This window comes from Bubalus bubalis, chromosome 16 (genome assembly GCF_019923935.1).
Source record: "Bubalus bubalis isolate 160015118507 breed Murrah chromosome 16, NDDB_SH_1, whole genome shotgun sequence".
NCBI classification, from domain to species: domain Eukaryota; kingdom Metazoa; phylum Chordata; class Mammalia; order Artiodactyla; family Bovidae; genus Bubalus; species Bubalus bubalis.
In genome coordinates, this window is record NC_059172.1 from 69,369,827 (window position 1) to 69,394,232 (window position 24,406).

The 24,406-nt window shown below is 35.8% G+C and overlaps 1 protein-coding gene across 3 annotated transcripts in view; it reads right to left on the reverse strand.

Annotated features, from left to right (window-relative positions):
• The window catches only part of CWF19L2 (CWF19 like cell cycle control factor 2), a 141,538-nt gene that overhangs the window by 105,574 nt on the left and 11,558 nt on the right, over positions 1 to 24,406 (reverse strand). For 2 of the 3 annotated variants that reach the window (XM_025266959.3, XM_025266958.3), the window contains exons 4-6: positions 16,169 to 16,279; positions 15,305 to 15,424; positions 8,311 to 8,404 (exon numbers count right to left, since the gene is read on the reverse strand). In XM_025266959.3, the coding sequence (XP_025122744.3) occupies positions 8,311 to 8,404; positions 15,305 to 15,424; positions 16,169 to 16,279 (325 nt within the window). Of the gene's footprint in view, positions 1 to 8,310; positions 8,405 to 15,304; positions 15,425 to 16,168; positions 16,280 to 20,396; positions 20,513 to 24,406 lie in introns of all 3 variants that reach the window. The other variant, XM_025266960.3, reaches the window with a different exon arrangement.

Here is a 24,406-nt window from a genome sequence, read left to right on the forward strand (position 1 = left end):
CTGCAGGTAACGAGACTGACAGGATATATCTAAAGTGATGAAAGGAAAAAATCTACAACAAAGAATACTCTACCCAGCAACAGTCTCATTCACATTCAATAAATCAAAAGCTTTATAGATAAGCAAAAGCTAAGAGAATAAAGCCCCACCAAACCCGCTTTACAACAACTGCTAAAGGAACTTTTCTAGGCAAGAAACATAAGAGAACAAATGAGGAAGGGAAAAAAAAAAGACTTACAAAAACAAAATTCAAAACAATTAAGGAAATGGCAGGAGAAACATACATATCAAAAATTAAAGGTAAATGGATTAAATACTCCAACCAAAAGACACAGCTGAATGGACACAAAAACAAAATCTGTATATAACCTGTCTAAAAGAGACATACTTCAGACCTATAGACATACAAATGGAAAGTGAGGGAATGGCAAAAGGTAATCCTTGCAAATGGAAATCAAAATAAAACTGGTGTGAGTGAGTGAAGTCACTCAGTCGTATCCGACTCTTTGCAACCCCATGGACTGTAGCCTACCAGGCTCCTCTGTCCATGGGATTTTCCAGGCAATAGTCCTGGAGTGGATTGCCAAAACTGGAGTAGGAATAATCATATCAGACAAAATAAGACTGTGAAATGAAGACTGTTTACATGAGATAAGGAAAGACAGTACATATGATCAAGGGATCAATCCAGGAAGAAGATATAACAACTGTAAATATTTATGCACCTAACACCTTAATACATAAGGCAAATGCTCACAGCCTTAAAAGGGGAAATCAACAGTAACACAATAATATGGGGGACTTCAATATCCCAGTTACACTAATGAACAGATCATCCAGACTGAAAATTAATATGGAAACAAAAAGCTTTAAATGACATATTAGAGCAGATAGTTTTAACTGATACTTATAGGATATTCTGTCCAAAAGCAGCAGAATATCTTCTCAAGTGCATATGGAACATTCTCCAGGATAGACCATAGCTTGGGTCACAAATCAAGCCTTGGTAAAATTAAGAAAACTGAAATCATATCAAGCATCCTTTCCAACCTCAATGCTATGAAATTAGAAATCAATTACAGGAGGGAAAAAACTGTACAACACAAGAACACATAGATGCTAAACAATGTGCTACTGCATAACCAATGGATCACAGAAGAAATAAAAGATGAAATCAAAAAACCTAGAAACAAATGACAACAAAAGTATGAGTAGTCAAAATCTATGTAATGCAACAAAAGCAGTTCTAAGAAGGAACTTTATAGCAATACAATCTCACCTAAAGGAACAAGAAAAAAATCTCAAACAACCTAAACTTATACTTGAAGCTACAAGAGAAAGAATAAACAAAACCCAGTTAGTAGAAAGAAATCATAAAGATCAGAACAAAAATTACTGAAATAGACACAAAGAAAAGAATAGCAAAGAACAATGAAATAAAAAGCCAGGATCTTTGAGAAGATAGATAAAACTGATAAACCTTCATTGAGACTCATCAAGAAAAAAAGTGAGAGGACTCAAATCAGTAAAATTAGAAATGAGAAATGAAGTTACAGCTGACCCTGCAGAACTACAAAGAATACTACAACAACTGCAAGGCAATAAAATGGACAACATGGAAGAAATGGACAGATTTTTAAAAAGGTACAACCATCCAAGACTGAATCAGGAAGAAATAGAATTATAAACAGAAGATTCACAAGTAATGAAATTGAAACTGTGATTAAAAATCTTCCAACAAATAAAAGCCCAGGACCAGATGGTTTCACAGTGAATTCTACGCAACATTTAGAAAAGGGTAAACATTTATTGATCTCAGATTTTATGAAAAAAATTGAAGAGGAAGGAACACTCCCAACCTCATTACAAGACCACCATCACCCTGATTAAAAACAGATATTAACAGAATTACAAGAGAAAATTACAGGTCAATATCACTGATGAATACAGACACAAAAATCTTCAACAAAATACTAGCAAACAGAATCCAACAACACATTAAAAGCAACATACTCCATGATCAAGTAGGATTTACTCCAGGGATGTAAGAATTCTTCGATATACACAAATCAACCAGGGGAATATACTACATCAACAAATTGAGGAATAAAATCCCTATGATCATCTGAATAGATGAAGAAAAAACTTTTTACAAAATTCAACATTCACTTATGACAAAAACTCTCCAGAAAGTGTGCACAGAGTGAATCTACCTCAACATTATAAAGGTCATGTATGATAAATTCACAGCAAACATCATTCTCAATGGTGAAAAACTAAAATCATTTCTTCTAAGGTCAGGAACAATACAATGATGTTCCCTCTCTACACTATTACTGAAAATAGTATTGGATGTCCTAGCCACAGCAATCAGAGAAGAAAAAGAAATAAAAGGAATTCAAATTGGAAAAGAAAGAAGCAACACTCACTGTTTGCAGATGTTATGATACTATACACAGAATATCCTAAAGATATTACTAGAAACCTACAAGAGTTAATCAGTGAATCTGATAAACCTACAGGATACAAAACTGACACACAGAAATCTTGCACTCCTATACATTAACAATGAAAGATCAGAAAGAGAAATTAAGAAAAGTATCCCATTTACCACTACACCAAAGTGAATATAATACTACGAATAAACCTACCTATGGAGGCAAAAGGCCTGCACTCAGAAAACATAACGTATTGATGAAATAAATCAAAAAGGACACAAACAGATGGAATAATATATGATGGTCTTTGAACAGAAGTATCAATATTGTGAAAATGACTATACTACCCAAAGCAATCTACAGATTCAATGCAATGTCTATCAAATTACCAATGACATTTTCCACAAAATTAGAATGAAAACTTTTACAATTTGTATGGAAACACAAATGACTCCAAATAGCCAAAGCAATCTTGAGAAAGAAAAATGGAGCTGGAAGAATCTGACTGCAGTCTATACTGCAAAGCTACAGTCATCAAGACAATACAATACTGGCACAAAGACAGAAATACAGATCAATGAAACAGGATAGAAAGCCTAAAGGTAAACCCTCACACCTACAGTCACCAAATCTATGACAAAGGAGGCAAAAATATACAATGGAGAAAAGACAGTCTCTTTAATAAGTGGTACTGAGAAAACTGGACAGCTACATATAAAAGAATGAAATTAGAATACTCCCAAACACCACACATAAAAACAAAATAAAAATGGATCATAGACCTAAATGTGAGGTTGAACACTATAAAACTCTTAAGAGGAAAATGCAGGTAGAATACTCCTTGACATAAACTGCAGCGGGGTCTTTTTTGATCCACCTCCAACAGAAATGAAAATCAAAACAAAAATAAACAAGTGGGATCTAATTAAATTTCAAAGCTTTTACACAGTAAAGGAAACCATAAACAAAACAAAGAGAACCCTCAGAACAGGAGAAAATATTTGCAAACAAAGCAACTGACAAAGGATTAATTTCCAAAATATACAAACTCCTCATGTAGCACAATATCAAAAAAATAAACTTAATGAATAAATGGGTGAAAGATCTAAATAGATATTTCTCCAAAGACATAAAGATGGTCAAAAAGCACATGAAAAGATGCTCAATGTCTCTCATTATTAGAGAAATGCAAATCCAAACTACTACCTCACACCAGTCAATGGCCATTATCAAAAAAATCTACAAACAAAAAATGCTGGACTGTGGATAAAAGGAAACCTCCTACAGTGTTGGTGGGAATGTAAATTGATACAGTCACTATGGAAAACAGTATGGACGTTCCCTTAAAAAAAAAATAAAAAACAGAACTACTATATGACACAGCAATCCCTCTCCTGGACATATATCTTCAGAAAACCATAATTAAAAAGCACACAGGTACCCCAATATTCACTGAAGCACTATTTACAACAGTTAGGACATGTAAATAACCTAAATGTCCAATGACAGATGAATGGATAAAGAAGATGTGGTACTTATATGCAATGGCTGGAATATTACTCAGCCATAAAAAAGGAATGAAATAGTGCCATTTGCAGAGATGCAGACAGACCTAGAGACCGTCATAGGTGAAATAAGTCAAAAGAGAAAAATATCACTTATATGTGGAATCTCCTGGAGAGGGAAACGGCAACCCACTTCGGAATTCTTGCCTGGAGAATTCCATGGACAGAGGACCCTGGCAGGCTACAGTCCACGGGGTCACAAAGAGTTGGACACAACTGTGCAACTATCCTCATATGTGGCATCTATAAAAATGGTACAGATGAGCTTATTTGCAAAGCAGAAATAGAAATACAAGTGTAGAGAACAAACAGTGGATACCAAGGGGGAAGGGAGGGCTGGATGAATTGGGAGAGTGGGACTGACATATATACACTTACATGTGTAAGAACAGATAACTAAGGAGAACCTATTGTATAGCACAAGGAACTCTATTCAATCCTCTGTGGCAACATTTTCTTCCCATTTTTTTCTAAATGGGAAGAAAATCTAAAAAAAGAGCAGATAAAGGTCATGTATGATAAATTCACAGCAAACATCATTCTCAATGGTGAAAAACTAAAATCATTTCTTCTAAGGTCAGGAACAATACAATGATGTTCCCTCTCTACACTATTACTGAAAATAGTGTTGGATGTCCTAGCCACAGCAATCAGAGAAGAAAAAGAAATAAAAGGAATTCAAAGTGGAAACGAAAGAAGTTGTACAGCATATAATTGATTAACTGTGCTGTACAGCAAAAAATAACACAACAGTGTAATGCAATTATACTTTAATAAAAAACAAAATGAAAAAATCATATCATAAAGCAGTTATATTCTAATAAAAATTCATTAAAAATAATAATAATCAATATGCAATTGAGGCCCATACCCCTTGGTCCCAATAACAGCAATAATAAAATATTTTTAATAAGAGAATTCATGAATTTAATATTTAAAAATCAAAAATATCAATTTGCAGTAGCATCTATCAAGAAATTAAACTCAACAAGTATTTTGTGAACATTTACTATGAATCAGAAAATCTATTAAACACAGAAGGAAATAAAACATAATCAGGGGGTATAACAGGGGTGAATGGGGTATTAGCTTATTAAAAATATAACTTTTATAAACAAACAAAAAAAATCATGAATATGGCATGGTTCCTTTCTTCTCTCTGAGATAAATATATATCAAATAATTACAGTAAATTCATTGGTATGTGCATGCATTCTAAGTCATTTCTGTCATGTTCAACTCTTTGCAACCCTATGCACTGTAGTCCACCAAGTTCCTCTGTCCATGGGATCCTCCAGGCAAGAATACTGGAGTGAGTTGCCACGCCCTCTGCCAGGGGATCTTCCATGAAGCACTTAATATTGACTATATCTGAAGTCTGCTTTTTATAAGTCAAAAATTAAGAGGCTGAGCAAATGCTTCTAAAATTAAAAGTTGAATTGTTATAGACAAAATACAATCAAGTAAATCTGGGCTACATCCTCATTTTTCTCAGAAGACAGAATAATATGAAAATAGCAATAAACTCAGTACCAGGAGACCTAGATTTTAGTCTTATTGTTATTACTAAACAGTTGTAAGATCTTAAGCAAGTCATTAACGCCTTTAAACTTTGTCTATCTGTAAAATAAGGCAGTTGATTTAAATTACCTTTTAAATTTTTTCTCAAAAGTTTCTATAAGAGAAAGCCAAAAAATGAAGAGGGAAAAATTCTATTCGATGAACAAAAATACAGATATTTAAAGCAAGAATTTTTACTAACTACATGGCAACAAAGTCTTCTAATGAAAATTTAGAGTAACTAACCCTATATTAGAATTAGAAAGAAAAGCTGGGTTCTAGTACTACTCACATGACTATAGGCAATAACTTGACCAATTTCAGTCTTAGTTTCCTGAAAATTAGATATTAACTATAACCAATTGGGACATCTACTTTGCTATTCTCGCATGGCTGTTATTGAAAATAAGCTAATACAAAAATGTGCCATGTAAACTTAAAAATTGTACAAATGTTCCCGTTACTAAAATATGACTGAAGACAATTTTGTATGGACAATGAAAACATGCTTACTTTTCCACTTAATTTTCTCTAAAGGAAAAAAATATCAAGAGTAACGTTAATTATTGTGTATGTGGCACTTCAATCATCACACACAAAAAAAATTGTTGATAAAATCTTCCCAAAACATTTCATCATAAGGACAATTATTTGACATCATCATTATCATTTACTATGTTCTAAATACTGTGATAAAAGATTTTTCTCATTTAATTCTCACAATAACCATGTAAGACAGGAAATATCATTATTTCCTACTACATTTAAATTGGGCTCAGGGAGGTCAGGAAACATTCCCCAAATCACAGAACGAGTAAATGGAAATGCCACAATTCTAATCTCAAGAAGTCAAACTCCAAAGTCCAAGTCCTTCGATATAAACACCAGCTCTACATACATTCTTAGTATTACTCTTATAATATTAATACTTTCGGGTGTCTTATAGTTTCAACTCTACCACTAGTCTAAACAGAATGACTACACTATCTGCATATGCAAAAAAAAAAAAAAAAACCCTGTAGATCATTTTTTAAAGCTTAATTTCAACTCTGGGATATGAATGTCTGACAGACATTTGGAGCTTTCTGTCATTCTTCCTCCTAAATAAATATGAGCGGGAAATAGTGAGAGCATGATGTGAAAGGGAACAGAGACAGGCTCTCTAAAGCCTTTGTGTAGGTCATTTTTCTCCTACTGCCTTTGATTCTGCTGGATCAGCCAGCTGAAAGATACTACTCAGGGTAGAATTCTGGGTCTTCAATCAGTGAAGAACCTGCTGACTACATATACTCAAGGACAGGATTTATCAATTCTAAGTCTTTCCCATATATGAACTTATTGACTGTCCTCTGAAAACAGGTATTGGTAAAGGCTTTAATCAGTCCTACATAATGGTTTACTGAGAAAACCTATGATCCTCAAACTCTTAAATTTCTAAAACTCAGTATTTCAAAGACACCTTTATATGACTATAGCTATTATTATATAGCCCAGCAGAGACATTTCTGCCCATGATGAAAGGTAATAAAGAAAAGGCTATAATTACTAATAATATCAGTACAAAATAAAAGGAACCTATAAGGTGGCTCCAGGGACATCTCTCATAAAATATAAAGGAACATGATAAATGACCAAAATAAAAATATACTGTGTATAATAAGAAAGAAAACATTCTGTTGAGAAATCACTAAGATGAAAAGATAAAAAATTATAATATTACTATGTGTACACTTGGTTAACTGTAATTAATTAAACTTTTCACTGAGTTGTCAATGTAACACTTAATTGGCATATAAGCATTTTTTAAATTATGTGTGATTATATAGCTTAAGTATTTTCTGTCCATCTGCTGCAAAGTAACAGCACTATCCTAAGGTCAACACAAATATATAAATGGTGGCAAAGTAAAAACTTCTGAAGATATGAAATCACATATTTAATACTTATACATTATTTTCATGGAACTTCACAACCTTAATACTTTATACATTTTGTAAAGGGCTTCCCAGGTGGTGTAGTGGTAAAGAACCCGCTTGCCAATGCAGGAGGCGAAAGAAAGGCGGGTTCAATCCCTGGGTTGGAAAGATTCCCGGAAGAAATGGCAACCCACTCCAGTATTCTTGCCTGGAAAATTCCATGGACAGAGGAGCCTGCAGGCTATAGACCATGGGGTCACAAAAGGGTCGGACACAACTGAACATGCATACATCACACATAGAATGTAACAAACCAAAGCAATATTATATCTTTACAGAACCATGCTTTGCATTAGTCCATTCAAAATATAAACTCAAATATAAAAATGTTATTGAGTATAAAAATATTTGATCAATTTGCTACCATATTCAAGGTAAAATAATCTTGCCAAGTACTTGTAATTTAAATAAGGTCTTAAAAGACTGCAAATGTTTTATCATTGCTTTTCTATATGTAAACTGAACATTTAGTAATAATCCATAGAAGTTCATAATAGAAAACGACAAATTTCACATCAAAAAATCAATATACATCATTGTTTTGCAAATATATAAACAGACACAGATGTTTTCAGACTTGATCAAAATTATAGCATCAAGCAGAAATATTTAAATTCAGATTTAATACATCTCAAAATCTGATTTGGATTGTTATTCATTTTTGGAATTCATAATACATCTTGCTAATCTACTAGCAGACTCAGGTCATTCCCTTCGGAATACCAAGTAACAAGAAATGTTTATGTGGCTACAAGCAAAATATAAAGATACCTTTAGTGACTGATGATACATTACAGTCTTCTGGTGGAAGACCTGTCCCACCATCCTTCCAGTATGGATTCAATTCTCTTTCCAGCAGTCTGGACTGGAATAAAACATTTTTAGAGGTTACAATTTTAAAATAACCCCACTATAAAATATATTAATAAATTAAAAATCTGAGACTCAGTTAACAAGTACAACCTTAGGGAAATATTAAAACACTCTTGTTTTCTCCAATTAACTTATTTATTTTAATTGGAGGCTTATTACTTTACAATATTGTAGTGGTTTTTGCCATACATTGACATGAACCAGCCATGGGCGTACATGTGTACCTCATCCTGAACTCCCCTCTCACCTCCCTCCGCATCCCATCCTCAGGGTCATCCCAGTGCACTGGCTCTGAGTGCCCTGTCTCATGCATCGAACTTGGACTGGCGATCTAGTTCACATACGGTAATATACATGTTTCAATGCTATTCTCTCAAATCATCGCACCCTCACCTTCTCCCAAAGTAATGGAAATAAAAGCAAAAATAAACAAATGGGACCTAATTAAACTTAAAAGCTTTTGTACAATGAAGAAAATTATACGCAAAGTGAAAAGACAGCCTTCAGAATGGGAGAAAATAATAGTAAACGAAGCAACTGATAAAACACTCTTAAGACACACTTTTTCCAACTTGGAGGAAATAATGTCTAAATTAACATTCACTAAATGTATTTACTGAATGCCTACCATGAATTAGAACTGTGTTAGATGCAGAAGATAAAACAGTCAATACTGCTAACTCAGCCCTTGCTAGCTTATAAGATAGTGAGGAATAGATAATATACAAGTAATTGACAAGTGCTTTGAAGACAGAAGTACAGAGTGCTAAAACCATATACAATTCAAATTCCTCTCATGCTGACAAATCAAAGACTTCCTAGAGGAAGTACTATGAGGAGTATTAAACCTAAGAACGAGTAAGAATTAGCCAGTTTCTTTTGTGGGTACCGAGAGCATTAAGGTGCACCAAGGACAAGAATAAAAGCATGTTCATAAAACCCCAGAGGAAAGGAAAAGCACTGCAGCTTTAGGAAAGAAAGTAATTCAGACTTAAATAAAACTTTAGAAGCATGAATGAGTAGCAACAAGAGATTAGGTTGCACAATAATCAGAGGCTAGGTCACAGGAGCCACTTGAAACGGCTATTGGAGCTTCATGCTGGGGCAATGGTGAGTCATAAACACGATCAGCTTTGTATTATACAAAGAGCAAACTGGTTTCAGAGTGGACAAAAGACTGGAGAAGAGCAACATTAGAGGTAGGAAACCATCAGAAAACTGTGGCAGTAATCAGGAAAGAGAGGATAATAACCTAGTAACAACGCGGGAGTCTACCGTGTTCCAAGCGCTATGCCAGGCACTGGCGGTGGTGGTTTAGTCACAAGTCATGACCAACTCTCGCGACCCCGCGACTGCAGCCCGCCAGGCTCCTCTGCCCACGGGATTCTCCAGGAAAGAATACTAGAGTGGGCTGCCATTTCCTTCTCCAGGGGATCTTTCTGACCCAGGGATAAAACCCACATCTCCTGCACTGCAGGTGGGCTCTTTACCACTGAGTCATGAGGGATGCTAGGCACTGAGGCTATAATTAACAAGCCAGGCATAGCTCTTACCATCAAAGAAATTACAGCCTTGAGAAAGGAGAAAGACAGCAATATTAATATAGATGAGCACTATAAAATTAAAGGCTACTACAGAAACATATACTAGGGGTATCCAATTTGACTTAGGGGGTCAGAAAATGCTTCTTAGAACTAAAAATTGCAATTACTAGAAATAATAAAGGCAACTAGATAGAAAAGAATAGAAGGAATTAAATGTTAGTTTCTAGTAATATGTACAACCCTTTGAAAACAAAAATGTTTGGTGAAAATAAAAATTTTAAAGCATTTGAAACATATTCATGAGCTGACAAAAAAGTACAGAATCTTCAATGAACAAAATTTAAGTTAGGGACTTCTCTGCAGTTCCGTGGTTAAGATATCACGTTTCCACTGCAGAGTAAGCAAGTTCAATCCCTTGTTTGAGAACTAAGATCTCACATGCTGCAAGCCAAAAAATAGAAAAAAATAAAAAACAAACAAAAAATTTTAGTTAAAGGTTAACTTGGAGGGATAAACAAAGTAGTATGATTTGACTTCTTATAGTGTATACAAAAAGATTCTGTCACCTCCTTTTTTAGTCTACTATAACATACCTAGTATCTACAATCAAGAAATTCCTTCCAGTGCTCTCAGACACTCAAAGAGATACGCATCAGATACTCAACAGGGTAACAAAGACTAAAATCACATACTGAGGTGGACAACTGACAACAAGTAATACAAATTATGAGATACTACCTGAAAGTATAAAAAAGACACATGACTGAATATATAAAGCACTACTATCAGTAAGAAAAAGACAACCCCAGAACAAAAATTAACAGAAAACATAAATAGGCAGCTCATACTATGAGAAATCTAAATGACAGAAGAAAACAATGAAGAGATCTTACCTAGTAGTCAGAGGAATGTATATTAATGCACAAAATACAATTTCTTACACATTAATCAGCATGACAAAAATTAAGTATGACAATACTTTAAGTATGACAAAAATTAAGTATGGTAAAGAAACATACATTGTTCAGAGACAATACACAGATACTATGTCTTTGCAAGTGTCTGTAAAGAAAATAGGTGCATACTTCATAACTCAGCAATATTACTTCTAAATATGTACTATGGAGAAATTTAGCACTGCTTGTAATAGTTTATAAGAGTGAAAAACAACAAAAGTGGAATGGAAATTTACAAAACGGCAGAGTTAGATTATGAAAGACTACTGAGTAAGTAAAAGGAATGACATGGAAATAAAATATATCAACAGAATCAATCTCTAAAATAAGATATTGGTCATATCATTTGCAAATAATATTTCTGACAACAGGTTAATATCTAAAATATACAAACAATTCTTACAACTCAATATCAAAAAGTAAACCACTCAATTAAAAAACGGTCAGAAGACCTGAATAGACATTTTTCCAAACGCCTATGTGTGCCAAAACACAGCTAGCACACACGCACAAGACAAAATGCTCAACATCACTAACCACTGTGGAACTGCAAATCAAAACCACAATGAGATGTCACTTCACACCTGTTAAAATGGCTATCATCAGTTCAGTTCAGTCGCTCAGTCGTGTCCAACTCTTTGCGACCCCAGGAATCGCAACACGCCAGGCCTCCCTGTCCATCGCCAACTCCCCGAGTTCACTCAGACTCACATCCATAGAGTCGGTGATGCCATCCAGCCATCTCATCCTCTGTCATCCCCTTCTCCTCCGGCCCCCAATCCCTCCCAGCATCAGAGTCTTTTCCAGTGAGTCAACTCTTCGCATGAGGTGGCCAAAGTACTGGAGTTTCAGCTTCAGCATCATTCCTTTCAAAGAAAACTCAGGGCTGATCTCCTTCAGAATGGACTGGTTGGATCTCCTTGCAGTCCAAGGGACTCTCAAGAGTCTTCTCCAATACCACAGTTCAAAAGCATCAATTCTTCAGTGCTCAGCTTTCTTCACAGTCCAACTCTCACATCCATACGTGACCACTGGAAAAACCATAGCTTTGACTAGATGGACCTTTGTTGGCAAAGTAATGTCTCTGCTTTTTAATATGCTGTCTAGGTTGGTCATAACTTTCCTTCCAAGGAGTAAGCGTCTTTTGATTTCATGGCTGCAGTCACCATCTGCAGTGATTTGGGTCCCCCCAAAATAAAGCCTGACACTGTTTCCACTGTTTCCCCATCTAATTCCCATGAAGTGATGGGACCAGATGCCATGATCTTCATTTTCTGAATGTTGAGCTTTAAGCCAACTTTTTCACTCTCCTCTTTCACTTTCATCAAGAGGCTTTTTAGTTCCTCTTCACTTTCTCAAAAAGACCACAAATAATGTGTTGGTGATGCAGAGAAAAAAGAATCCTAGTACATTCTAGGAAAATGTAAATTGAGACAGCCACTATGGAATACAGTATGAATGTTCCTCAAAAAAATAAAAACAAAATTACTATATGATCCAGAAATTGCATTCCTAGGTATATATTCAAAGAAAATGAAACACTAATTCAAAAAGACATATGTACTCCAATGTTCATATCAGAATTGTTCACTACAGTCAAAATATTGAAGAAAGCTAAGTATCCATCAATAGATGAATGGATAAACAAGTTGTGATACACACACACATACTGGAATATTACTCAACTGTATGAAAAGAATGAAATTCTGCCATTTGCAAAAACATGGATGAACCTACAGCATATCATGCTTAGTGAAATAAGCCAAGGCAGAGAAAGACAAACACTGCAGTTATTACTTATGTGTGAAATAAACGAATAACAGAAACAGACTCACAGAACAAACTAGTGTCATCAGTAAGGAAAGGTAATGTCAAGGGGTTCAACAGGGGTAGGGAGTTAAGATGTACAAACTACTATGTACAAAATAAACTACAGGACATATTAAAGAGCACAGGGAAGTATAGCCACTGTTTTATAAACTACAAAAATACTGAATCACAATGTTGCACACCTGAAACTAATATTGAATATAAACCACACTTCAATAAAAAATAAAATTAAAGTAAAAGCACAATAAAGCTTTTAAATACCAATTACAAAAATTAAAAAAAATTAAAATGCTAACCATCATCTGAAGAAAGAAACAAGAGACTAACATGATGTGCCAGGCACAACATACTCAAACTGGTCTGTGGATGTTTGAAAACTGGCTAGTCTCACTCATTAGTCTAGATGATTTACTCCTGAACAATAATCTGAATTTTTACCTAAGCAAAAATCAAAAATTACTACAGATTATCAAACATCAGGACTAAATCCAGATATTTACAAGGCAGCAAAATAAATTCATGGGTAAAAGAATATTAAATATTCTTCCCTTTCAAATGTATAAAAGGAATAAAGCAGCTCCTATAGTTTTCTAAAAAGTTTATAATCTCATAAGGGAAGTAAAATAAGACTATTAAATTAGAGCACTTTATAGAAAACTACAAGTACTAGAAAGTAAAGGAACAAATAAAGTACTATGGAAACATAAAGGAAGAAGAGATTTATTTCAATCAAGAGAAATAGTAAGAATTTCATCATATATATCAAGTTAAGCCTTGAAGGATAAACAAGATGCAGCCATACAGAGATAGAGGGCATGTACTTAGAAAAATCCAGATGAACAAAAATTCCGAGACAGGAAATTGCAGAAAAACACAAAGTAATTAACTATTTTGGCTGAAGTGCAAATCACCCAAAAGAAAAGAGTCCAATCTGTTTGGACTCCATTTGCAGGCAGCATTTTGAGGTCTTTAATAAAGAACAATAAATATAGCTCCTTTCTTTTCAATCTAGGCTCTGAGCAAGGTAAGAAACAAACACTCACTCTCACACACACACACACACACACACACACAAAAGAAGAAGAAATAAAAGACAAAAATCACCTTTATTATTGCTGCTAAGTCGCTTCAGTCATGTCCGACTCTGTGCAACCCCAGAGATGGCAGCCCACCAGGCTCCCCCGTCCCTGGGATTCTCCAGGCAAGAACACTGAAGTGGGTTGCCATTTCCTTCTCCAATGCATGAAAGGGAAAAGTGAAACTGAAGTCGCTCAATCATATCCGAATCCTAGCGACCCCATGGACTGCAGCCCACCAGGCTCCCCCGTCCATGGGATTTTCTAGGCAAGAGTACTGGAGTGGGGTGCCATTGCCTTCTCTGAGGATTATCAGTACCGTCTTCTAAATTCCACATACATGCATTAACATACAGTATATGTCCTTCTCTTTCTGACTTATTTCACTCTGTATAATAGGCTCCAGATTCATCCACCTCATTAAAACTAACTCAAATGTGCTCCTTTTTATAGCTGAGTTCAAAAGTCCGTCTCGTCAAGGCTATGGTTTTTCCAGTGGTCATGTATGGATGTGAGAGTTGGACTGTGAAGAAAGCTGAGCGCCGAAGAATTGATGCTTTTGAAGTGTGATGTTGGAGAAGACTCTTGAGAGTCCCTTGGACTGCGAGGAGATCCAACCAGTCCATTCTGAAGGAGATCAGCCCTGGGATTTCTTTGGAGGGAATGATGCTAAAGCTGAAACTCCAGTACTTTGGCCACCTCATGCAAAGAGTTGACTCATTGGAAAAGACTGATACTAGGAGGGATTGGGGGCAGGAGGAGAAGGGGATGACAGAAGATGAGATGGCTGGATGGCATCAACGACTCGATGGACGTGAGTTTGAGTGAACTCCAGGAGTTGGTGATGGACAGGGAGACCTGGCGTGCTGCGATTCATGGGGTCACAAAGAGTCGGACATGACTGAGAGACTGAACTGAACTGAATATTTCATTGTTTATATGTACCACAACTTCCTTATCAATTTATCTGTTGTTTATTGTTTCAAGTGAATCTCATTTACGGACCATCATTACATTTTCATGTATTTTATGATTTTAGCTTATGACCTTCAATGCCATAGAACTTGTTTCTGAGAGACATGTGAGGCCTAAGTTGACAGTGTCATCCCCTAGAAAGGACCGATAGTTACTTTTGCCAATCACTCCAAGGCACTACTAACTCAAGAATACTTTAAATTCTCACCTCAAAGATTTTCAGACCACACATATAACATGGTTCAAGTCCTAAACCCTTATAAATCAAAGCTGTAAACCAAACTCTATACTCAGCCATATATGCCCTAGAATTATAAATACAACATACATTTATACTTATTTCTGGCAAAAAAAATTTTTTTCAAGAACTTCTATCACATTTCATAGTTGTTCCCACTGATTTTATTAAATACCACAAAAAATAATATCTTACAAGTAAAACTGCATTTATATACATGTGTATCACTTAAAGGCAAATTAGAAAGGTAAAGTATTTTAAATATTCTCTTACCTGTTCAAGTGCCTGGGTTTTCTCTTGCTGTGTTTTCCTTGCAGCTTCCTTTTCAGCTTTGAGTGACGATGACGACACAGTTTTAACAGACATAAAATCAACAGTCATCCATTCATCCCTCTATTAAGAAAAAGAAGTCACTTCAGTATAAATTGATTAGAACAACACTAAACATTTAGTAATAAATTTTAGAGATCCTAGGGGCATTCAAACCTGGATTAAAGACACATGGCTGTATAATTTCTTAGCAAGTTTCTTAGTCTCTGTAAGCCATAACTCTCCCCTGTAAATATGGGTAAAAACACCTACATTTCAGGAATGCTGTAAGGAGTTAACAAGAAACTGACTTAAGGCATCTAGCTCAATGCCTGATACAAAAGAGGCACTCAGACATTATTTCTTCCCACCTTTCTTTCTTCACTGTTGCTAACAATATAAAAATAACAGTCTTCTTTGGCATATGAACTACAACCCAAAACTGTGAACTATTCAACTAAGAGCATTGCTAATAAAATTTTGGCATGCAGTGAAGGGAAAAACTGTGACTTGAACTCCACTAACTATAGAAAGGGCAGATAGATGTAACAGTACAAAGCTTCAAGTACATAAGGGGAGAAGTACCACTTCCCTGTCAACAATCAGAAGCAGAAAACCCTGCAAGACTAGACTAGGGATAAATGCTAACTTTCCCACAGGAGAAGAAATGAAGTTCAAAAGCTCAGCAGATTGCATTATTGCTAAATTACTTGTTAAAGTTATATTGTTTACAAAGTCTAATTTTTCTACTGAAGAAATTACACTGATTTCATTTTAACATTAACCTAGTCTTATAAGTTCACACTTGTTTAAAATCAGGTGGCTTACCTGAATAATCTGATTATCTTCTTTTTCTAACTTTTCATCTTTAATCTTCCATGCCTTTTCCTTGCCAGGAGTCTGGAGTGGAACAGCCTCAACCCACTCATCTTCAGAGCTCTAAGAATATTTAGAATATAAGTAAAATTCTCAAATTTACATACTTTCATATAAAAACTCTGTGTAGTTGCACTCTTTCATTTTTTCTCATCCCTAAAATACCAACCTTATTTGGGTTTCCAGTCTTTGCCCACTGTACTTTTTAATCTCTAAATATTCCTCTTGGGGAATTAAATCCATTCTCATGGCTTAAACTACCACCAATTATGCTGACATCTTTCTAATTTATAAACCCAAAGTTTCAATGATTTAAACAACTGCCTACAACATTTAAATGCCATGCTGAACTCAATAAGAACCAAAAGTAAACCCAGCATATACTTCTACAATACTTGTGCCTCTTCCTATATATTTGAATTAAGCATCACTACCCACCCACTTCCCCAAGTCAGAAGTTTCAGGATCATCTTGCCCCTGCCATCTAAACCTACTACTGTATTTCCAAAAGATTTCCAAACTATACCATACAGTGAACATCAAATGACCATCATGGGATCCACCTCCACCCCTGGCCAGAACTGACTGTTTCAGAGGTTGTTACCTAAACCAACTGATTTCAATCTTAGTCACTCTCCAGAAATCTGAAATGGTTTACTCTATAACTAAGGAGAACTGGAAAGACAGTGGCAGAGACTATTTCTACCATGAGGCACATTATTCAGCAAAAAAGGTATCAGTATCAAGAAAAACAAAAACAGAACTAAGAGGGGAAGAAAAGGAAGACAGAAAGAAGACTCATAAAAGCATTTGTGACTCTAGGTCCAGGTATTTCCTAAAACCCACCTGCACTGCTATATGTCCTATGAGACTCTGCTGCTTTAATAGTGATGAAAGTGAAAGAGGAGAGTGAAAAAGTTAGCTTGAAACTCAACATTCAAAAAACTAAGATCATGGCATCTGGTCCCATCACTTCATGGAAAATACATTGGAAAAAATGGAAACACTGACAGACTTTATTTTGAGGGACTCCAAAATCACTGCAGATGGCGACTGAAGCCATGAAATTAAAAGACACTTGCTCCTTGGAAGAAAAGTTATGACGAACTTAGAAAGCATATTCAAAAGCAGAGACATTACTTTACCAACAAAGGTCCATCTAGTCAAAGCTATGGTTTTTCCAGTAGTCATGTATGGATGTAAGAGTTGGACTATAAAGAAAGCTGAGCGCTGAAGAATTGATGCTTTTGAGCAGTGGTGTTGGGACTCTTGAGAGTCCCTTGGATGGCAAGGAGATCCAACCAGTACATCCTAAAGGAAATCAGTCCTGAATAATCAATGGAAGGACTGATGTTGAAGCTGAAGCTCCAATACTTTGGCCACCTGATGCAAAGAACTGACTCATTGGAAAAGACGCTGATGCTGAGCAAGACTGAAGGCAGGAGGAGAAGGGGACGACAGAGGATGAGATGGTTGGATGGCATCATGGATTTGATGGACATGAGTTTGAGCAAACTCCAGGAGTTGGTAATGGACAGGGAAGCCTGGCGTGCTGCAGTCCATGGGGTCACAAAGAGTTGGAAACAAATGAGCAACTGAAGTGACCTGAAATCAATTTAAATTTGGTTTCTGTTACCTACAACCAATAGTTCCAACTAATATATACTCTTTCCTCCCCATCCTTAAAGCAACAGCCCTAGATCAGATCTGCTTATTTCTCATCTGGAAAAACCAAATTAGTTTCCATAACCCCTGTGTTTCCTGCTCCCTTTCATTCTCCAACTCCCACTCTAAATACATTTAGAGTAATGTAAAGGGCATATCTGGTCACAGTACTACTCTTCTCTGACTACCTGTCATAAAGACTACTTTTACTCCTCTTCTTTCTGACCAATAAAATTCAATTTTATTTAAAGATGTAACATGCCTCCCTTCCTGGAAAGTAAAGGCTTAATCAAGTCTCCAATAAGGTGGAAATGAAAGTATTGTGTAGGACGTTCTAGAAGTTAAGAAGAAGAGGGCATCCTCTCTACTGTTATGTAATCTAAGAGGCACTTTTTAAAGACAACGGCATGACAAAACTAGAAGCCTTGGTCCCAGAAGGCCACACTACCATTAAGTTGTCTACCTGATTTCATGAAAGAAAAGTTAACTACTTTTACATTCTACATATTTTATATTAACCAACAGCTATTCTGAAGTTCTCTAATAAATACAAATGAATCTAATTTGATGATACATTTACTATTGCACAAACCAAACTTCATGGTTTACAAAATCCTATCAACCACTACAGCTTCATCTATTGTTTTATATAAGGCAGAGGAACCAGAGATCAAATTGCCAACATCTGCTGGATCATCGAAGAACCAAGAGAGTTCCAGAAAAACATCTATTTCTGCTTTACTGACTATGCCAAAGCTTTGACTATGTGGATCACAAGAAAGAGTGGAAAATTCTGAAAGAGATGGGAATACCAGACCACCTGACCTGCCTCTTGAGAAACCTATATGCAGGTCAGGAAACAACAGTTAGAACTGGACATGGAACAACAGACTGGCTCCAAATAGGAAAAGGCATACGTCAAGGCTGTATATTGTCACCCTGCTTATTTAACTTCTATGCAGAGTACATCATGAGAAACGCTGGGCTGGAAGAAGCACAAGCTGGAATCAAGATTGCCGGGAGAAATATCAATAACCTCAGATATGCAGATGACACCACCCTTATGGCAGAAAGTGAAGAGGAACTAAAAAGCCTCTTGATGAAAGTGAAAGAGGAAAGTGAAAAGTTGGCTTAAAGCTCAACATCCAGAAAACGAAGATCATAGCATCTGGTCCCATCACTTCATGGGAAATACATGGGGAAACAGTGGAAACAGTGTCAGGCTTTATTTTTCTGGGCTCCAAAATCACTACAGATGGTGACTGCAGCCATGAAATTAAAAGACGCTTACTCCTTGGAAGGAAATTTATGACCAACCTAGACAGCATATTCAAAAGCAGAGACATTACTTTGCCAACAAAGGTCCATCTAGTCAAGGCTATGGTTTTTCCAGTGGTCATGTATGGATGTGAGAGTTGGACTGTGAAGAAAGCTAAGTGCCTAAGAATTGATGCTGATGAAATGCGTTGGAGAAGACTCTTGAGAGTCCCTTGGATTGCAAGGAGATCCAACCAATCCATCCTAAAGGGGATCAGTCCTGGGTGTTCACTGGAAAGAGCGATGCTGAAGCTGAAACTCCAATACTTTGGCCACCTCATGCAAAGAGTTGACTCATTAGAAAAGACCCTGATGCTGGGAGGGATTGGGGGCAGGAGGAGAAGTGGACGACAAGAGGATGAGATGGCTGTATGGCATCACCGACTCGATGGACATTGGTTTGGGTAAACTCCAGGAGTTGGTGATGGACAGGTAGGCCTGGCGTGCTGTGACTCATGGGGTCACAAAGAGTCAGACACGACTGAGCGACTGAACTGAACTGAACTGAATCTAACACTGTTAAGTTCCTTATAGTTAAATTTACATACATACATACACAAACATACATGCACACACTTTTATACCATGTTCTTTCTTACTTCCATGCCTTTGCTTTCACAATTCCTTGTGTGCACACACCCCTATGTGCAAGGTTAATTCTTACTCATCCTTTAAATCTCAACTCCAGCATCATTTCCTCAATAAACCTGCATATAAAATCCTTCTTCCTTAATACCTTGAAATGCCATGGCATCATGAGATTACATACTGAAAGTATGTTTCTACTTAATTAATGAGTTCCCCAAAAGTTCGAACTCTATATACTTATATTCCCCACGTATATGAAAGTATCTGGCAAAAAAGTCAGCATTCAATAAATGTGTATTAAAATTAGCTGAACTGACTCTTCCAAAAACTCAAGGTAGAGACTTCGGGCAGCAGCCTGCATCCAAGCATTAAATATCAGGCGCTGAATGAAAGAAGCCTATGTGACACAGCTGACAGTCTTCCTCCTTTATACAACGACACATGGACCATTCTGTATAGCTCTCCTGCCTCCATTTCATCTGTATTAATTCTGTTGCTAATTTTCACTCTTATTCACTCACCTCACCACTTCAGCATGATTTATGTTCCCCTCCCCCCACACCATGACCTAAGTTCTCTTGCTGGTTTTCATTTCAATCCTCCATCTTACCTTGAAGAATTTATTAACTATCAATGTGACTCTTGACCTAAGAGAGGTCCCAGGACTCTTCTTATGTGTAGCCATCATAATTAACCACACTCCTCTTCCCATCTAACAGTCAAAGCCTAAAGACAGAACCAAGACAGAAAAGTGCCACCAATGAAAATATACATATTTATATATATATATATATATGTTATATATGCACATAAAATTCATAAAATTTATATATGTAAAATATAGGCTTTACATGCAATGTGTGTATATATATAAATTTATATATATATAAATATGCATATTTCTCAAGGTACTTGAGGACTTCTGCATTGGTCATGAAAAAATAAATGCCATATCAGATTAGAAGTATACAGAAATGAAAATAAAAGTAGAAAATATAAGAAACAACTGTTTCTAGACATTGACTCTGAGTTGTTCAGGACTATGATCACTGAGAAAAGGGAAACAAGTGAATGTTACAATTACACTCTACTGGTTCTTGCCTGCTGGCACTTTCTAGACAAAGGCACAAGGAGAGGTAATTCAAGCACAGTATGACAATCTCACTGAGTTAAAAGAAACAGAATTTTAACTTCATGATGACTGAGACAGAGTATCCATGAAAAGGAACCTAGCAGAGAAAGAGTTCCAGAAAACTATATGAGACCCCTGTAGTCTTGAACTCAATAACAAACCAAACATGTTTACAATGTAAGTCCACAAGGATACACAAAGAATAACTACCATGTAAGAAACAATTATTAGAATAACTATCACATAAGGAATAATTATGCTATTTCTGGCAGAACAATGGTAAAGAATCCATCTGCCAATGCAGGAGATCCAAGAGATGCAGGTTCAATCCCTAGGCTGGGAAGATCCCCTGAGGTAGGAAATGGCAACCTGCTCCGGTATTCATACCTGGAAAATTCCATAGACAGAGAAGCCTGATGAGCTACAGTCCATGGAGTTGCAAAGGGTCAGATACAACTGAGCACACACACATAAGCAGAGAGATGTGCAGAGCTCACAAACTGCCAGATCAGCAGAGAAACCACAAAACTAGAATTAAAATAGACTGGGAAAAAAACCTAGGAAAAAAAAACTGAAAAAAAAAAAAACCCTCGTGGCTCAGCTGGTAAAGAATCCTCCTGCAAGGCAGGAGATACAGGTTCAATGCCTGGGTTGGGAAGGTCCCCTGGAGAAGGGAACGGCTACCCTCCAGTATTCTGACCTGTAGAATTCCATGGACCGTGTAAAAAAAAATAAATAAGAATGCTAAAAAAAAACAACTAACCAAATGAAGCTAAGAGAAAGAAGAGAAAAAGGAATAAAAACAAATGGGACAAATAGAAAAGGGACTCACAAGAAGAGAAACTCAAACATATCTATAAATATATTAAACATAAATAATCTCAGCACTATCTAATAGGAGCTTTCTATATCTAAACCACCCAATATGGTAGCCACTAACCTAGCCATAGAGACTTCCCTGGTGGCTCAGACGGTAAAGCGTCTGCCTACAATGCAGGAGACCTGGGTTCGAACCCTGGGTCAGGAAGATCCTCTGGCGAAGGAAATGGCAACCCACTCCAGTACTCTTGCCTGGAAAATCCCATGGATGGGAGAGCCTGGTAGGCTACAGATGTGGAGTCACAAAGAGTCAGACACAACTGAGCAACTTCACCTTACCTTACCTTACCTTAATCTAGCCATATGTGTCTATGAACACAAAAAAATCTGGCTAGTGAGACTAAAGAAATGATCTTTCAACCTGATAACTTCAATAAATTTTGATTAAAAATTTAAAACGCATATATATGGAATTTAGAAAGACGGTAACAATAACCCTGTGTACGAGACTGCAAAAGAGACACTGATGTATAGAACAGTCTTATGGACTCTGTGAGAGAGGGAGAGGGTGGGATGATTTGGGAGAATGGCATTGAAACATGTAAAATATCATGTATGAAACGAGCTGCCAGTCCAGGTTCGATGCACGATACTGGATGCTTGGGGCTGGTGCACTGGGACGACCCAGAGGGATGGAATGGGGAGGGAGGAGGGAGGAGGGTTCAGGATGGGGAACACATGTATACCTGTGGCGGATTCATTTTGATATTTGGCAAAACTAATACAATTATGTAAAGTTTAAAAATAAAATAAAATTAAAAAAAAATTTAAAACTCAATGTGGCTATCATATTATATAGTGGAGAAAATTCTCTAATTTAAAAGGAAGAAATTGATCAGCTAAATAAAAAGGCAAGCCTTAAATACAGACTGTCCATAAGAAATACACTTTCAATGTAAAATAAAGATACATTAAAACTAAAAAATTTTTTAAAAAGACACACCATGAAAGCAAAAATAGTAACACAACTAAAAAGGCTTTATTAACATGAGACAGAAGTAGGCCTTAAAGAAGAATATTACCAGAAATAAAGAGGAACATTTCATGATATTATAATCATCAATTCATCAACAAGATATAACTATCCTAAATGTGTATTTACCTAACAAGACTTCAAAATACATGAGGTAAAACTGACAAAATCCGAAGAAGAAAAAGACAAATTCACAGCACAGAGATTTTACACTATGAATAAACTTTCTCCCAAGTTGACATTCACAGAACACTACAACTATCAACAACACCTAAATATACATACGTTTCAATTACACAAGAAATTTTCACCAAGATAGAGCATAGGCTAAGCCATAAACTCAGCCTCATAATTTTTTTAAAAAACTATAAATTATACATAGTATGTTTTATGACAACAACAGAATTAAATTTGAAGCCAGAAACAAAAACAAAATGGGTTAAATCCACAAATTACTGGAAAAGTTTAAAACTCATATACAGTCTGTAAGTTTAAAAAATAACAAAGTGAATTAGAAAATATTTTGAAAAGGATGACAATGAAAATATAACATCAAAATCAGTTACATGGAGATAAAACAGTGCTAGGAGAAAAATCTGTAGATTATAAATACTCAGTTAGAAAACAAGAAAGTTTTAGAATGAAAGACCTATGTACCCACTTCAGGAAGTTAGAAAAAGAAAAGGAAATTAAATACAAAATATATAATAGGAAAGAAATGGAAATAGAAAGACAATGGAAATCAACAGAATGTACACAAATGGAAAAATCAATGAAACTAAAAGGCAATTCTTTGAAAAAAATGATTAATAAAATTGATAAGCCTAAAACTATACTGACCAAGGAAACAAAGAGAAAATAGATCAGGAATGAAAGAAGGGGACGTAAAGTCAACAATTTAGATGACATAAAAAAATTCCTTGCAAATCTAAATTACCATAACTCAAGAATAAAGAGAAAACATTTAATACAGATTTTAACAGAATTAAATTTGCACTTTAAGCATCCCACAAAGAAAACGCTAGGCCCAAACAGTCTGACTAGTAAGCTTTAACAATCATTTAAGGAAGAAACCACACGAATCTTAACACAAACTTTTCTACAAATAGAAGAAAAGGGAATTTTTTTCTAATTCATATGTGAGGCCAGGATTACCCTTAACACTAAAATCCAATATCCCTCATAAACACTGATGCAAAACTTCTCAACCAACTGTGGGCAAATCAAATCATAAAAAAACATATTCAGTAAAATTCACATGTAAATATATATAAATAAAATATTTTATAAAGAAAAATGACCAAGCAGGGTTTATCCCAGGAATTCAGCTTCCTGTAACATTAAAAAAAATTAACCTACATAATTCTTCATGTTAACAGAATAAAAGAGAAAAATCATGATTATATTAATAGATGTGTAAAAGGTATTTGACAAAATCCAATGCTTATTCAATACACCAACTCTTAGAAAAAAAATTAAAATAGAGGAGAATTTACTTAATCTAAAAGGGTATACATGAAAAGCTCACAGCTAATATCATGCTTTCAGGTAAAAGATACTTTCCACTTAAGGAACAGGTAAGGAGGTCCAGCCTCATCACTTCTATTGAACACTATACTGAAGTCCTAGCTAGTGA